At 40.0% G+C, this 18,620-nt stretch overlaps 1 protein-coding gene across 3 annotated transcripts in view; it reads left to right on the top strand.

Moving 5' to 3' along the window:
• dcp1a (decapping mRNA 1A) overlaps positions 1-18,212 on the top strand; it is a 43,553-nt gene extending 25,341 nt beyond the window's left edge. For all 3 annotated transcript variants that reach the window (XM_055647501.1, XM_055647503.1, XM_055647502.1), the window contains 5 exons: positions 3,087-3,225; positions 9,467-9,586; positions 10,680-11,390; positions 12,301-12,510; positions 16,740-18,212. In XM_055647501.1, the coding sequence (XP_055503476.1) occupies positions 3,087-3,225; positions 9,467-9,586; positions 10,680-11,390; positions 12,301-12,510; positions 16,740-16,817 (1,258 nt within the window). In that variant the 3' untranslated portion in view covers positions 16,818-18,212. The remainder of the gene's footprint in view (positions 1-3,086; positions 3,226-9,466; positions 9,587-10,679; positions 11,391-12,300; positions 12,511-16,739) is intronic.
• The last annotated feature ends 408 nt before the right edge of the window (positions 18,213-18,620 follow it).

Genomic DNA, 18,620 nt, shown 5'->3' with positions numbered 1-18,620 from the left:
TAGGCAACATTTCGGGTCGAAACCCTTCTTCAGACTGAAGTTGTTTGTTTTAAATTTCTTTCCAATTTGGGTAAAGTTTTCCAGTGTTTGGGCATTATTCATATTTGACAAACCTCAATCATTCAAAAGTACAAATTTAAAATAGAAAATCAGGTTTAATTCATATCCCCTTACTCTGTTTAATATCCCCTTACTCTGTTTAATATCCCCTTACTCTGTTTAATATCCCCTTACTCTGTTCTTCTTCCCACCTTCAGTTTGTAATCTCGTGTGCTTGACCATTTAAATGTTCTTATAACCTGAAAGAAAAATGAAGTATTCAAACTCTACTCATGTTGTCCTTGAGACTTTTGAAAGGCGCCCACAAATAAAATGTATTATTATTATTATTACTTCATTGACAAATGGAATGTAAAGGAAGAGTCAAGAGTCAATTTAATTGTCATTTGGACCCCTGGAGGTCCAAACGAAATGCCGTTTCTGCAGCCATACATTACACACAAATAGACCCCAGACACAAGTCCATAAGAAAGATAAGTAAATTCATAGGAGGTTCTAACTTCATTCTGCAGTCATTTAATCTTTATAAAATAAGTAACAATGCTGCACCTGGTCATTTAAATACCAGGTGCCGAATGATGCAAAATGCATCTGTTGCATTCATGAAACCCTGGCTTTTAGTCACTGGATCCCTTTCAATGGGAAGAAATGTAGTGCATTGTAAGGCAAGATCACTGTATGATTACCAGTGTATCTGTGAATTGCATGAAAAACACTGCAGAAATACTAATATAGCATTTTCCTTCCTTTGGAGACGTCAATATTCATTTGCTGATTGGGCATGAGCTTTAATGTATTCTTGGGTTCAGCTGCAGTTTTGAAGGAAGGAGCTATTTTGAGGACATGGTGGTCATGTTGGTACAGCTGCTGTCCGTGCAGCTGTTGCCATGTTCAGCTCGGGAGGTCAGCAGGCCAAGGGGAAGAATATCTTTGTAATTTCATTGATGTCAATGTGAAACTGCCTCTGTTTGAGTGAGCATTATTCCAAGTGCCTTTGCACTCTCAAAACCTGTGCTGATGAGAATTCAACTATAAGGAGCCACCCACACTTGTTCACTTGCAGTATTCAGAAATAAAATAATTTGGATAGAGAATTCAGTAGGATAGCTGCAAAAATAAGGTTCACCAAATATGTATGAGCTTTACATAGAAACATAGAAATTAGGTGCAGGAGTAGGCCATTCGGCCCTTCGAGCCTGCACCGCCATTCAATATGATCATGACTGATCATCCAACTCAGTATCCCGTACCTGCCTTCTCTCCATACCCTCTGATCCCCTTAGCCACAAGGGTCACATCTAACTCCCTCTTAAATATAGCCAATGAACTGGCCTCGACTACCCTCTGTGGCAGAGAGTTCCAGAGATTCACCACTCTCTGTGTGAAAAAAGTTCTTCTCATCTCGGTTTTAAAGGATTTCCCCCTTATCCTTAAGCTGTGACCCCTTGTCCTGGACTTCCCCAACATCGGGAGCAATCTTCCTGCATATAGCCTGTCCAACCCCTTAAGAATTTTGTAAGTTTCTATAAGATCCCCCCTCAATCTCCTAAATTCTAGAGAGTATAAACCAAGTCTATCCAGTCTTTCGTCTATTGTAATATCTAACATCAGATGCAAGTACTTATGCTTCTTAAACACAATGATGAATGTTCATGACAATGTTCCTATCTCTAGTTATGGTGATGAAAGCTTGTTGTGTCCTTGATATGAAGCACACAGTTGTGGACTGTCAGACTGTCGCACCAAAATGTAATCGCACAGCTTTGAAGCAACTAATGCAGAGTTTTAGCTGACTCTGAAAACACTGCATTCTGTAGCTGTTTCAGGTTACCAAACAAGTTTCCGCAAAAACTTTATCTTACAAAAAATCTCCAGATATACTGATTCCTCCTAGACACAATTTTAAGTCTGGATTTACAATTGTGTACAGAGATCTGTAGTGAGCATCAGCAGAATGTTGATGTATTTTTCCTTATGCCGACCTGCAAAAGTATTGGAGCACTTCACAAGTGGCGGAGAAGAGAAATTGAGCAGTGAAAGAGTAAAGTCAAGGAGAAATTATTAAAAGAGGTAAATGATGGTAAGATGAAGCTGCTATTTTTAGAGGAAGTATGTTACAAACAAAAGTATGAGCAAGTTTAGCCTCCAGTGCTGAGAGGAATTATATAGTTCAAGGGTCTTTTTCCATGGGATGGAAATCTCAAATAACAAAGGCCATTGGTTTAATGTAAGAGGGAAAGTTTGAAGGAAATTTGCGTGGCAAGTTTATTTGGTAGGTGCTTGGAATGTGCCTCCAGTGGAACTGATAGTAGCAGATGAGATGGTTTTAGAGGCTTTTAGATACATGAACAGGCAAGAGAACAAAGGGATTCGGGTCATGTGCTGCAGGCAGGTGGAGTTACTTTAATTTGGCATTGTGATCAGTCTAGGTATGAAGGTCAAAAGAACCTTTTAATTTGCCATACAACTCTGTTCTAGAGAACGTTTTGAGTAATTTAGTCAAAAATCTCCAAGTAAATACTACCCGAACAGGGTGGAGCAAGGATCCAGAGGGATTTGAAATTGAGGATCTTTGTAAGCAATTAGTTGGAACTTGGAGCCCTTGGAGTTGGTAAAGTGGAAAGAAACCTGAGAGGTCATCTCGTGGTCCTAGTGATTTTGAACTCGCCAGTTAATAAAGAATTAATGATGAAGTGGGAGAATTTTGGTAAACATTTTAATGATGGAGAACACATTTAGTGCAGAGGTCACTGACTATATTTTTGTAGGTTTAATTGTAGGTGGCTTGTAAAGTCCTTGAGTTCCTATTCTTCCCAAATGAAGAGCAAATGTTTGATAATGATCATGGTGGGAATAACTCCTCCAATTTTCCAACTTGCTTCGCCTCCCTTGGAAAGTTGTGATCCTGGTCCATGCTGTGAAGTGAACTACTTAATGCAGATCAGAGATAACTCAGCGAGGTAATTGGATTTGTTCCTGGATGTTAGTAATTAATTGGCCTAATTTCAGTGCTGCTACTTCTTTAGGGTGGTGCAAATGGAGGCCCAGAGAGTCCAACAAGAATCCCCAGGGAGAACAACTCCAAATAAAACCAACGGTTATGATGAAGAAAGTCCCATTGATATCCTAGACATGCTGAGCAAAGCCAAGGAAGAGTATGAACAAGTAAGAAGTTCAACATTTGTCAATAGCTATTATATACATTGAATAATGAATACTGAACTATTTTCTAAAATGATACTTTAATTTTGTTACCATTATTGCATTGTATTTAACATTTGATTGTCACAGATATACACTGCTCACCTGATACCAATAGAACATTCTGCATTTTGTTCTGGAAATTTCTGGAGTGAATTTTTATAAATGTTTTAATCTTGCAACACATGAAGGCTAGAATGAAATTGTACTAATCTGCTTGGCGATAACAAACATTTTCAGAGTTTCTCTGTATCCTGTTATGTCAAACAGTTCAATGTAAGCAGCAAAAGTCTAACCCTTGGTGCAAATCTACGAAGAACTACCTTGTTTTTTTTAACTGTGACTAGACTAAGTGGGACCCGTTGGGTCCCAGCTTCACACGGGATGGCTGGTCCCCCAACGCAATATTCCACCTCTCCACCAATTCCAATATAGTGGGGGGAGGGGTCTTTCTGGAGCGCTAGCATGGTGTTGTGGGCAAAAGAGACTGGTTTCCAGAGGGCTAGTATGGAGATTGTGGGCCGAATGGATTCTTGGGCTGGCAGCTCAGTCACTGAGACATAGAAACATAGAAAATAGGTGCAGGAGTAGGCCATTCGGCCCTTCGAGCCTGCATCGCCATTCAATATGATCATGGCTGATTATCCAACTCAGTATCCTGTACCTGCCTTCTCTCCATACCCCCTGATCCCTTTGGCCACATCTAACTCCCCCACTCACACACACACGCGCACACACACACACTCAGTGACTCACACACCATATATATGGCAGTAAACTTTCTTGAATACTCACACGGCTGAGCGCTCTCCACTTTGGGGTTTCCGCAGTCTGTGGCACCTCCGCAATCAGCGTGACCTCTGCACTTGCCGGAAATTACGCAATCAGTGCGACCTCTGCACTCATTGGAAATTACACAATCAGCGAGACCTGTCCACTAAGCGGAAGTCACAAAATGAGCGGGACTTTTGAACCAGGCACAGTCGGACCTAATAAAGCATTGCAGTTTCAAGCACAGGCAGGGCAGCAGGCCAAACAACTCATGGCATTGTCATTAAGGCTAACAAATCATTTATTGCAAGTACATTGCAGATTCACAGTTCAGTTGATTCACAACTTAGAATGAGAGTCGTGGCCTCTCCCTCGCAATCTTGCAGAGTGACTGAGTCACGTCCAGGTATCCGGGGTTTTATAGTCCTGCGTTACCTTCATCGCGGTGATTAAAAGGCGAGAGGATCTCAAGGTTTTTTTAAACACTCATAACTATTTTATTTTTCATCGATGGGAAAAATCATCGGGGCCTGCTCAGCAGAGGAGGACTGTGAGTAAGATGGCCAAAAATCATCATAGCGATATATGGTAGTGTTTTGTTAAATCAATATACCGTGCAGACAGGAAGTAGTCAAGATGAGACTTTTAATTATATAGATAATTCACTAGGGATTAAACACTAATCTTGCTTGGAATCCTGGCTACTTTATGTAGATTACATTTGAAGAAAATCTTCCCCTGACTCTCAAGCCAAATACAAATACTTTTAAAGTACTTTTGTATTTTGTAAATCCAAATCAAATGGATTTCAAAAATGCTCTCTTGATAAAGTAATTCAGTAGAAGTTGCGATCACTGTCGTACATAGCATTGTAAGGCACCGTGCCTGTTGATGTTTTCAACAATGATGATGATAATTCTTGATAAATGTTATCTGATTTCTAATCTGTTTTGTCGCTAGAGGCAGTAAGAGAAAGAACACCGCACATACACCCCCTCTCAAACTCAACCCTTGCCGCGGCTGATCATTGTATTATTCCAAATTTATTAGATTGTCTCTATTCTGGCAATAGATATCAGATTTTGAAATTATTCTGTAAGATTTCCTTGTGACATACAGTGCCCTCCATAATGTTTGGGACAAAGACCCATCATTTATTTATTTGCCTCTGTACTTCAGAATTTCAGATTTGTAATAGAAAAAAAATCACATGTGGTTAAGGTGCACCATGTAGAAATTACAGCTGTGTTTATACATAGTTCCCCCCCATTTCAGGGCACCATAATGTTTGGGGACACATGGCTTCACAGGTGTTTGTAATTGCTCAGGTGTTTTGCCTGAAGGTGTTATACCTGCATTAAGGAAATGCTTCCTTAATGCAGGTATAAGGGAGTTCTCAGCACCTAGTCTTTCCTCCAGTCTTTCCGTCACCTTTGGAAACTTTTATTGCTGTTTATCAACATGAGGACCAAAGTTGTGCCAATGAAAGTCAAAGAAGCCATTGTGAAACTGAGAAACAAGAATAAGACTGTTAGAGACATCAGCCAAACCTTAGGCTTACAAAAATCAACTGTTTGGAACATCATTAAGAAAAAAGAGAGCACTGACAGGCCAAGGAAGACTTCCACAGCTGATGACAGAAGAATTCTCTCGATAATAAAAAAAAATCCCCAAACAGCTGTCCGATGGATCAGAAACACTCTTCAGGAGCCAGGTGTGGATTTGTCAATGACCACTGTCTGCAGAAGGCTACACTTCAAGTTACAAACCACTGGCTAGCTGCAAAAATAGGATGGCCAGGTTACAGTTTGACAAGAAGTACTTAAAAGAGCAGCCACAGTTCTGGAAAAAGGTATTGTGGACGGATAACGAAGATTAACTTATATCAGAGTGATGGCAAGAGCAAAGTATGGAGGAGAGAAGGAAACTGCACAACATCCAAAGCATATCACCCCATCTGTGAAACACGGTGGTGGGGGTGTTATGGCCTGAGCATGTATGGCTGCTGAAGGTACTGGCTCACTTATCTTTATTGATGATACCTGCTGATGGTAGTAGCATTACGGAGTGCCGGACCTGCTGCACCGACATCATGGAGCTGCGGTTTGCGGAGCTCCCAACCAATGCGGCGCTGATGGACAGCGTGGGGTGCTGTGACTCTGCCCGGCTCAGCCTGTGGACTCAGGAGCTGCAGACTCCGGCAGTGGGAGGCGGCTGATCAGAAGGTCCGGGCCGCTGAGGAGGAGGATGCTCACCGTCGGGGTTCGGCGTCGGCGTTCCACCAGCCCGGCGTGAGGGCCTGAACATCGGGCCACCCGGGGCGGCGACTGCGGGTGCTCGGAAGGCCCCGACCACGGATGAACACGGAGGGGAGGCTGGCTGGACTATGGTGCCTTCCTCACCTGGGTGCCATTTATGTTATGTTGTGTTGTGGACTTTCTGTGTTTGTGCTTTTGTTAAATTTTTAATTCAATTTCAATTTTATTTTTAATATGTTTTATTATTTATTTATTATTTATTTTTATTATTTTTCTTGTGATTTTTTTTAACGATACTGCCTGTACGGGAAATTCATTTCGTTGTCTCAAAGTGAGGCAATGACAATAAAATTTGAATACAAGAATACAAGAATTCTGAAGTGAATAGACACATCCTATCTGCTCAACTTCACACAAATGCCTCAAAACTCATTGGCCGGCGGTTCATTCTAGAGCAAGACAATGATCCCAAACATACAGCTGAAGCACCAAAGGAGTTTTTCAAAGCTAAAATATGGTCAGTTCTTGAGTGGCCAAGTTAATCACCCGATCTGAACCAATTGAGCATGCCTTTTATATGCTGAAGAGAAAACTGAAGGGGACTAGCCCCCAAAACAAGCATAAGCTAAAGATGGCTGCAATACAGGCCTGGCAGATCATCACCAGAGAAGACACCCAGCAACTGGTGATGTCCATGAATCGCAGACTTCAAGCAGTCATTCAATGCAAAGGATATGCAACAAAATACTAAACATGACTACTTTCATTTACATGACATTGCTGTGTCCCAAACATTATTGTTCCCTGAAATGGGGGGACTATGTAAAACACTGCTGTAATTTCTACATGGTGACGCCAAAATGTATAAAAATGGCCTTTATTAAAATCTGACAGTGTGCACTTTAACCACATGTGATTTTTTTTTCTATTAGAAATATTAACTTGTGGAGCACAAGAGGCAAATAATTAAATGATGGGTCTTTGTCTCAAACATTATGGAGGGCACTGTATCATGCAATTTTTAAACGTGCTGGAGTGACTAGGCAGGACAGGCAGTATCTCTGGAGAGAAGGGATGGGTGACGTTTCGGGTTGAGACTCTTCAGTCTGAAATGCTGCCTGTCCCGCTGAGTTACTGCAGCTTTTTGTGTCTATGCAATTTTTTGAATCACCTGGAAATTTTTCATCAAATCCAGTTCTGTAAATCTAATTTAGTGTTTAATTCAATTGGTCAAAAATCATGTGAATTTACTTGATAAAGAAATGATCGATTAGAATTTTCAGAAAGAGCAGTACAGCATCTTTTTTTTTTTTTTAACAAAAGCAATTTTAACCCAAAGATGTGGTATGCCATAGGGAAAACAAGGATGAATTAATAATTTTAATCTGACCTGGGTCAGACATGAAACTAAACTAAACTAAAACTAAAGGCTTCTGGAATCCCTCAATTGTTCTAAAGCACTTCATAGCCACTTTTTATTTCTCAGATGAAATGATATGTTGAAACAGCTCCTGTTTTCATTTAAATGTCCCAATCATTCCGCTTCTGTCTACTCAACGTGTCAAAGAGCTGTTTTATCCACAAGATTATTTTCCTTGCCACTTTCCTCCCTTCAAATTTTCTGAACAAGCAAAATATTAAATAAGTACAGATAAATCAAAACACTCATTCCTTAACAAATTACCTGGATGTGGAGAGGATGTTTCTACTAGTGGGAGAGTCTATGACTAAGGTCACAGCGTCAGAATTAAAGGACATTCCTTTAGGAAGGAGATGAGAAATAATTTATTTAGTCAGAAGGTGGTGAAACTGGAATTCTTTGCCACAGAAGGCTGTGGAGGCCAAGTCAATGGATATTTTTAAAGCAGAGATAGATTCTTGATCAGTACAGGTGTCGGATTAAGGGGAGAAGGTAGGAATGGGGTTAGTTGGGGGCGACAGATCAGCCATGATTGAATGGCGGAGTAGACTTGATGGCCTAATTCTGCTCCTATTTCTTATGACCTTATGATCTTATAACCTCTGGAATTATTTTATATATTACACGTTCATATATTCATGAAAATATACTTGAGGAAACTGCGGAGGAAGTGAAGCAATATACACCTTCATGTTGAAAAGCTCATTGCTCCTGATTAGATACGAGAACATAACAACCTGATATTCCAGAACAGGAATCTTAAAATAACGTGCAGAAATCGTGGCTCTATCATTTAAACAGTAACACTCAACTGTGGAACATTTCACAATTTGATAAAATGATCTTTGAAGTAACTTGGAAACCTGCTATTTTAAGTAATTTTACCGAATCTAATTTAAGTGACCCTGACCCTAACCTTATTAGTTAATAATTAGCAAGTAAGGAACCCGCAAATGTATTTTAAAACATTCAGTGTCAAACAAATCTCCGGTGCTGAAAATGATGTTTCACTCTTCACTAGCTTCTAATGATGTACCTTGTTAGTGTACAGATAAAATACCGGTTCTAGTGCATCTATTTTATAGAAATGAGTGATCTGAGATTTGGAATAGATTTTAATATTTTGATATTTTAAATTGGTGGAAGCTATGAGTTTCAGAGACTTCAAGGTACACATTGCTTTAATTTGCAAATAATGCACGGAGGTGGAGACCTTTGAATGTTACAAGCATGATTTTTTTTTAATTCTGTAGGGAACTCGGGAGTTTCTAGTTAAAATTGTGATTTTTTAAAAGAAATCTACTTCCATCAAAGGACATGCCACCCTTCCATCACCCCACCATGCCAGATTACAGAGGTGTGGAAATACTTGCTCTGAAGATTTCAATGTCCCTGGTTTGGTATTCTTGGACCAGTGAAATTGGAATATTTTAACTGCACTGAGATGTAAAATACGGAATATTATCTTATTTGGTTTACATCATTACTAAATTTAAGGTAAAGTAGCTTCTATCTTCCTAACACAAATTGAAAGAGAAAGAGACTTGGTTCCCATCTGCAGCTGGCTGTCTGCTCTGAAACATCTCAGAAGGATTGAAAGTTCAGCATCTGTCCAAAGTACTCATTTCATACATTTCAGAATAATTTGCAAAAAAATATATGTATTTTGATAGGACTATTAGTTTCCTTGTGATCTTTTATATCATGAAATTGTATTTTGATAAATTAGTATAAAGTTTGTTTCTTTTATTTTTAGACATGTCAATTTGGTGATTCAAGTATTTTGTCAAGTTCTCCGGGCATACACAACTCTGTAGGCCTGGCAATGAAAGCACCAACCGATGAATGTACCTCCTCCTCATCACACCACCACAAGGTAGTTGGACATGATCTCAATTATAACTCCTCGCATGTAGATGACACTATTTCAATGGGACAATGTGGTTCACCAGAGTAATTTAACAGAACCACATAAAGTGGTATCGAGCAAGTCAAGGAGACATCTTTAAGGGGGGTATGTACAGTGATGATGTACAGTCAGGCTCTTTTAAGATGGTAAATCTAGAAAACAACATTTGCAATTTAAATCTAGGTGATTAAAAGTGTGTAGTTTGTAGGTTATAGAACTGAAAAAAAAGTTAGTGTGATGGATGAGGTGTTTGAAAGCAGAATAAGAATATTAGAATCAAGGTGTGTCTTGGATATCTGGTACCTCTTGCATGCAGTGGTGATGTTTGCATGGGACTTGATGTAAAGGAGGATTCAAGAACATTGTGCAAAGTGCAAGTGAGGCACAAGGCATTGGATGGCAGTCTGGGTGGATTCAAGGGTTGGAATCTTGGGTCGGATAATCTCCTTCAACCTCTGATGTGGAATCTGGGTGAGAACTATTGTGGACAGAGTTTATGGCTGTGCGCAGAGGTACACCAGACTTGATTCTTCTGGGCTCTAACATGCTGCTGTGTGGGGGAACTACAGGAGTGGATCATTTTTTGGATGCACGGGTATTGTGCATCAAAGAATCCTGAATCCTGATTCTGTACAGAAACTATACATGAACAATAAAATTGCACACGGTGGCAGGAGCCCAAAGCTGTGGCGCCAATGCCCAAAAGGCCTTTCTCACTGGTGGCTCAGGTACAGGCTGGCCCTTTAACTTAAACTGGAGCCAGTCTTTGCCCCCTGGTTATTTGTGATGAAATATGTTATCATGCAATCCACAACTGACCCCACTGCCCCAAATGTGACAGATCCTCAAAGGGCCCAAGAAAATATCCCAATGAATGCCGAATGTGCAAAGTGTGTCAAAGTGATTCTACTGTCTTAAACCCAAAACCGATCAAATCGTACATAATGTTGTACACTCGACTTACTAGCCTAGTGGTGTTTGGTCTTAACTATTACTGAAGAAATAACCTGCTCCACCGGTGTAAGCAGACATTTTAAACTGTGCCTTTTTTATCTTGCAGAATAATCTCTCAGGTGCCAAGCACTTGACTGTAGAGGAATTATTTGGCGCCCCTGTCGCAAAAGAACAATCAATAAACCCTAATCATGATGTGGTGTTGACATCTCAGCAAGATGCTAAGTTGGGAAGCCAGAACTTGATGCAACCCTTCACGTACGAACAATCTACAGATAAACACCTCGGGAGCCCCGAGAGTCTAAATAACAAAAGTAGTTTTACTCGATTGAAGTGCCAGGAGGCTTCCTCGGAAATGCTCGTGACACCGGCAGCTCTCCAGAAAACTGAGAAAACGAAGCGCATGTACAACGCTTGTACCAGTCCCCATATTCTTACTTCCCTAAATTTTGAAGCTACTGCAAATCAGACCGCATCCACCATCAGTACAAATGGTCACAGTCAGAGATTGCAACAGGAAGTCAAAACTATTTCGCCACTTATGATGTGCCCACTTTCCTCAGATGCAGCGTTTGCTCATCAGACTACATCGTCAGCAGGGAGCCAGCCTTCACAGACAGCCACTGGTGATAGAACCACTTCAGATATTCCATCCCAAGGTCATGAACTGCTTCAGAAACTCAAACTCGCACATCCACATGATCAGCCGCACCAGACTCTCGGCAAACCCTCCTTAGCTGCAAACTTTTCTCCACTGCTTGTAACACCAGAGTGCTTTAAAGAACCAAATGTAAAAACTACAGAGGGCTCTTTGCAGGTACGAATTGTTGAATTATATAATTTAAACTACAACACGGGACTTTGTTACACCAGCGGCCAGAGTCAGGTTCAATATTAAAATGACAGGATTGTGAGATGGAGGTGAAGGAAGTAGAGCTTAGAGTGTACTGGGTTTATGGGACCCATGGACAATGGTTCTGTACAATGAACAGACTCCAATAAGGGCCAGTGCTGTGTCTCGTGATGCTTTGATGCTGTGGAAACACCAAGTTTGAGGAGCATGAAGGTAGTGCAAGAAGAAGAACACTTTCTGTCCTGGCTCTACAGGTACATAGAGGATGATAGGCAGATATCAGACCCTGATAATGAATAGGGTCATATAGTAACAGGCCTACCCTTGTTTACTGGCATTTTGGGTCAGTATCGTGCACATAGTCGGGGCTGTGTTGCACAATCAGGTGAGAAGAGTGTTTGGTCAAGTGGAAAATGTAAGGTTGTGTTGTGTCACTGGCAGGAATATTCCAGAATACATCAGGAATGTGTCAGGAAGCCATTCCTTACAGACAAGCCACAAGAGTTTACATACAAGGCATATAGTGTGGATAAAGTATCACTTGCATAGGAGTGAACCCACTAATTATTCTGCAGCAAAATATTTCACTGTCATTTTGCATTTTGATCAGCATATCAGTGTTCCACACTTGAATTTAGCATTTTAGCGATAAACTAAATTCAAGCTTACAATCCATGATTAGAAAAATCAGATTCCACAATATAGGGTCATAGTGTAGTACTACGTGGAAACAGGCCCTTCGGACCAACTTGTCCACATGGCCAACATGCCCCATCTATACTAGTCCCACCTGCCTGTGTATAATGGTATAAATCAAGTAAATGTTTGCTTTTCCATGTGTATCTGGCTGCCAGATCTGTGTGTTCATTTCCAGGTTGTTCTCACGCCAACCACCTCTGCAATGGGCCCGTCTATGCTTCTGTCTCCCAGTATGTTCAAGCAGTCAGCAGGAGCAATGTCAGAAGCTGAGAGCAAGTATGCTTCTGCTTCACCTTTAACGTTAGCAACGGAGGCCCGATCTTCACCCTTGCCCACTGTTCTCAGCAAGACTCAACTTCAGGAAACACTAACTCATCTAATAAAGGTAATGTTACTTGCATATGAACAGTGTTATCTTGACCAGTAATGCAGCGTGTGCTAATAATTGAAATGCCTTGTCCCTCTGCTTCACCTGCTGTGACATCTAACATTGCACGTCTTTGCAGCAAGTGGTGACGTTCCCTTCAGAGCCGATCAACAGCCCCCCAAAGACAGCCTGTGTGATCTTTCTCCATACTTCCTTCACCTGTCAACATCTTCTGTGGAATAATCCTTTGCATTGTATCCTAAAAGTGTGTGTGTGTGTTTTCTCATTCTCTCCCACAGAGTGTGCAAGGGGATGGTTGTTTCCAGTGTTTGAGTGATGAAGAAATGCTGTCGAGCTTGTGAAGTTCCTTGCCAAATTCCAGAATGGCATGTAGCAAGCCGCAACTCTTTGTTAGATTTGAGTCTGAGGAATAATTGACTTTTCAATGCCACAATGCTGATAAGGGATTTGGGAGTGCTGGTGCAGGAGTTCCAAATGGTTCATCTTCGAGTCAAATCGGTAGTAAAGAAAGCAAACTCAATGTTAGCATTTATTTTGAGAGGGCTTGTATACAAAAATAAGGATGTAATGCTGAGGCTCTTTAAGGCGCTGGTCATGGCACATTTGGAATATTGTGAGCAATCTGGAATTCTTTGCCAGAGACGGCTGTGGAGGCCAAGTCAGTGGATATTTTTAAGGCAGAGATAGATAGATTTTTGATTAGTACGGGTGTCAGAGGTTATGGGCTGGAGAATAGGGTTAGGAGGGAGAGATAGATCAGCCATGATTGAATGGCAGAGTAGACGTGATGGGCCAAATGGCCTAATTCTACTCTTATCATTTATGACCTTATAAAATGCTCCACTATTGTATTTCTAGGCCAGTGTTTCCATTCAATATTAACCACGATTCTTAAAGAAAAGAGATTTTCCTCAATGCATGGGATAATAACTGAAAGAACAGAACTAGCAGAAATCAGCAGAAATTGACATAATTACATATGTTTTTTGTAATTATGTATTGTCTTTCTACTGACTGGTCAGCACGCAACAAATGTTTTTCACTGTACACGTGACAATAAACTCAACTCAACAATGCAACTAGAGAGCCATTGCCTCAATGTTTTCAATATGCAGGGCACCTGAGACCGTGTCTTCAAGCAACACCAGGCAACTCACCAGTGAATACAATGAAAATGAGAAGATGTTAATTTACAGCATTGTTCCTTTAGCCAAGATCCAGTTGTAGTTTTGTCTCTTTCGCCATTCGCTTTTTCGCCCAGAGTACTCGAGCAGGTGGCCCTAGAAATCATGGATGATTGGTGATCATTTTCCAATGTTCTATAGACTCTGGATCAGTTCCTGACCAGAGGATAGCTAATGTAACTCCACTTTTTAAGAAATGAGGGAGAGAGAAAACGGGGAATTATAGACCAGTTAGCCTTACATCGGTAGTGGGGAAGATGCTTGTGTTGATTATTAAAGATGTAACAGGAGCACATTTGGAAAGCAGCGATCGGGTCGGTCAAAGTCAGCATGGATTTATGATGGGGCAATCATGCTTGAATTATTCTGGAATTATTTTAGGATGTAACAAGTAGAATGGATAAGGGAGAGGCAGTGGATGTGGTGCATCTGGACTTGGCAAAATTAGAGCGCATGGTATTGGGGAGTAGGGTATTGACCTGGATAGAGAACTGGTTGGCAGACAGGATGCATAGAGTAGGAATTAACGGGTCCTTTTCAGAATGGCAGGCAGTGACTAGTGGGGTGCCGCAAGACTCGGTGCTGTTATTTACAATATATATTAACGATGTAGACGAGGGAATTAAATGTGACATCTCCAAGTTTGCGGATGACACAAAGCTGGGGGGCAGTGTGAGCTCGAGGAGGATGCTATGAGGCTGCAGGGTGACTTGGATAAGTTGGGTGAATGGGCATATGCATGGCAGATGCAGTATAATGTGGATAAATGTGAGGTTATCCACTTTTGTGGCAACAACAGGAAGGTTAATTCCTGGGATGGCGGGACTGACATACAGTATGATGAAAGAATAGGTCGACTGGGCTTGTATTCACTGGAATTTAGAAGGATGAGAGGGAATCATAGAAACATATAAAATTCTTACGATTGGACAGGCTAGATGCAGGAAAAATGTTCTGTATGTTGGGGGAGTCCAGAACCAGGGGTCACAGTTTAAGTATAAGGGGTAGGCCATTTTAGGACTGAGATGAGGGAAAAATGTTTTCACCCAGAGAGTTGTGAATCTGTGGAATTCTCTGCCACAAAAGGCAGTGGAGGCCAATTCACTGGATGTTTTCAAGAGTTAGATTTAGCTCTTGGGGCTAACGAAATCAAGGGTATGGGAAAAAGCAGGAACGGGGTACTGATTTTTGATGATCAGCCATGATCATATTGAATGGTGGTGCTGGCTCGAAGGGCCGAATGGCCTATTCCTGCACCTATTTTCTATGTTTCTAATGACTTTCAAAAATGGTTCCTTATTCATAATTTGGTAATCAATCACTCAACGCTCAGATATTTGCTTTTTCAGTTATGTCATTATCTCCTTAGCATTCTCAGAACTTCACGGATCACTAACCAACCTTGTATGTGTCAGCCACAAATGTTTGTTCAAAGATTGTCTATTCTTCTGTCCTGGGATGGTTGCTTTTAAGCATTTGACCACCACAATGAGTTGTGTGCAAATTATTTTTTAGGAAAATAATAGTTTCCCTCTCCACTCTTAAAACGGTAATCCTTCCAAAGAGATCCAGGTACATTCCTGATAATTGGCACAACATTTTAACCACTATAATTCCAGCAACATTAGTTATTGTGAGGTGGAAAATTTCCATGTTCCCCACGATGGTTTACCTCTATATTTGTGTAATGATCGGATTCATTATGTTGTGGTATCTTTCTCCACACCATTCACACCACATTCCAGAAGCTTTTTCTTTGAATCCCAGTGTATATACTCTGACATCCTTTATTATAATTAAAATTAGATCTTCAAATCCAGGAAAAAAAACAATCCAGAATTCCAAATTTGCATTTGCCGCTAAATATCTTTTTTAAAAAGTAGAGGGCAGTACTGAACTACTATCTACCTTATTGGAGACTCTCGGACTATCTTTGATCGGACTTTACTGACTTTATCTTGCACTAAACGTTATTGCCTTGTAATGCATCTGTACGCTGTGGTGGCTCATTTGTAATCATGTATTGTCTTTCCGCTGACTGGTCAGCACAAAAAAAAAAGCTTTTCACTGTACCTCAGTACACATGACAATAAACTAAACTGAACTGTACTGGAATGCATTTCGTTGTCTCTATACTGTACACTGACAATGACAATTAAAGTTGAATCTGAATCTGAATCTGATATAGAACAGAACATCACCAAACGGGCCCTTTTGCCCACAATGTCTTTGCCGAACACAATGCCAAGACCAACTCTTATGAACCTGCATATAATCCAAATCCCTCCATTCTCTGCATATCCATGTGCCTATCCAAAAGTATTTTAAATACCACTATTGTATCTGCTTCCACCACCACCGCCCATGGCAACACGTTCCAGGCACCACTACTCACCTTGTTAAAAAAAAAACTTTCCCCACACATCTTCAAACTTTGCCCCTCTCATCTTAAAGCTATGCCCTCTAGTATTTGATACTTCTATCCTGGGAATACATTGAAATTACAGAATCAATAATTGGGCATTTCCTATAATGTTTAGATTAAACCAAAATGTTTAATTCAATATCTCGTACAAGATCACACCGCAAGACAATAATATGACTTTTGATGTATACAGTGTCTTGTCTATGGTCTTTGTTTGTTCTTTTGCACTATGTATTGGTGAGATTTGTGATTTGTGATGTGATATGGATGCACTTTATTACGGTGATCTGTGTTATTAGTGGTATGTAACTAAAGCAGTGTACCATCATGTACCGAACCCAAATACCGCCAACCCTGGTTGCGTGGCAAATAAAGATTCTATTCTATTCTATGCAAGATCAAAATTGTTGACTTCAGGGCACCCAATGAAGCTGAAAGATTGCCATGATCTGGTCTCTTCAAGGGAAAATTGGGGCAATCCACGAGGTTCAAGTAAAACCAAACTAACAAAGCAAAGGATAAATGTTTTCAATCTTACCATTACACAACTCAGTAAAGTAATGGCATTAAATAAGTTAAATTCATAGGCTTTGAACTCTTTGTTGTGTCTCTTGCAGAATGACTCTGATTTCCTAAACACGATCCACGAAGCCTATCTACAGATGCTCCTAAAGAATGTGGTTAACATTAAGTAATGAAGAGAGACCCAGGAGTGAACACGAGTAAAATAATTAAAGATTGCTGCAATGAGCAACGTGATGTTGTACGCATTCAACACTTCACAATATTAGTTATCAGTCTGTACATTTATGTATTGTGATCATCTGGCAGTTTACCTCTACAATCATTGGTATTTCTAGTTTAAACATTGTAAGCACTTATGTGAAAGTTTGCCAAAATAAAAGTGTGTGTGCATGTAGAGATGGTAACATCCTACTCAATGCCTTATGGCACAGAGAAGCTCATCAGCAATGGACAGGTTTTACTTGTTTTTTCTCTTTTTGGTTTTGGTAAGAAACATTTCTAAAATTACTTGATTTTATGTCTTGTTTGTTCCTGTTTGAAAATGTGTCAGTGGCTTTGTCACCTTTTAATGTGTAAAGTAAGCATTCATTTGAGTTTTTTCTCTTAAAAGTACAACAGAGTGTTTTAAAAGCAATAATATGTCATTGCTTAGATGCAGAGGAAGGTGTTTTAATCAGTTATTTTAAACATTTTCCATTTAACGTGAAATACTATACAAATTTGTATAGAAGAGACAGACATTGTATAATTAAAAGTAAATGAAAAAGTGAGCAGGATACTGAGGCCAATAAAAACATAGAAACATAGAAAATAGGTGCAGGAGTAGGCCATTCGGCCCTTCGAGTCAGCACCGCCATTCAATATGATCATGGCTGATCATCCTAAATCATTACCCCATTCCTGCTAGTGAAAAGTAGCAACTAAATCTCTCTCCTAATAATTGAGTGTGATCAGTTCAACACTGTCTCTGAATGCTTATTTTGCATTGTGGATCCACTTACAGATGTAAAAAGCAGCAATGACATAAGCAGATTCAAAGTTACACAGTGTTCCAAAATGAATTAAACCTGCACATTTTTGCATGTTAATATCAGTTTCACTTGCTTATTCTTAGGATCAAACTTATACCCAGTTATAACATCACCTTACTTTATGGATAAACTGTCTATATTGCAGGTGTTCGGAAACATTAAAATCATAAATACGTATTCATAATTTGATAAATTCGTAACATTGCTTGGTTTGTAATAGTCAAATTGGTTCCTAATTTCCCTGACAAACTAAGTATTTTGGTCATTAATTGGTATCGGGTTGCAAAATGTTCAAATTAATCAAAGTTACAAATCAAAATATGTGCACAATAGATTTTCAACGTAAGAGAGGTGATGTGTACTAATTTCTTCGGCAGTACACTATTGAATTGGTGATTGGCTATTCGCGGTCTTGCGTAAAGACAGTAATACTGTTTAATTCAGTTGATGAAGTGAAACAAAGATTTCCGCTTGAACAATGTCTCGCTGCATGTATCTCAGTTGCTCAATAAAATTTAAAACCTTTTGTTATCACATCGATGTCAGCTTTATTTAGTTAATCAAAACCCAAAGATTGGATCTTGGATTTTCTGATTATATTATCTTTACTTGAAGCTTAGTGTCAATAGTTCTGATAACATTAATTGTTAGGACTTTACTACATGACTTCTTTCGATAGACAAGAAATCTAAAGTTAGCATTTTAATTTTAATTTTCCTATTTATTGATCTTGTCCTTGCCCAAGTTTTCTTTTTCCCCCATCACAGTTTAGCATTCCATATTGAGAGACCTAACCTGTCCCTGTCAGTGCTAGACTGTAAACTGTGGCATTGAAGGAGCCACTTTCTATGTGCACATTGAGCACAGGCCCTTTGGCCCACAATGTCTGTGCTGATCATGATGCAGGTAAACTAATCTCCACTGCATATCCCTCCATTCCCT

The sequence above is a fragment of the Leucoraja erinacea genome, chromosome 16 (assembly GCF_028641065.1).
Source record: "Leucoraja erinacea ecotype New England chromosome 16, Leri_hhj_1, whole genome shotgun sequence".
Taxonomy (NCBI): domain Eukaryota; kingdom Metazoa; phylum Chordata; class Chondrichthyes; order Rajiformes; family Rajidae; genus Leucoraja; species Leucoraja erinaceus.
This window is presented reverse-complemented; position numbering and strand designations above follow the sequence as displayed.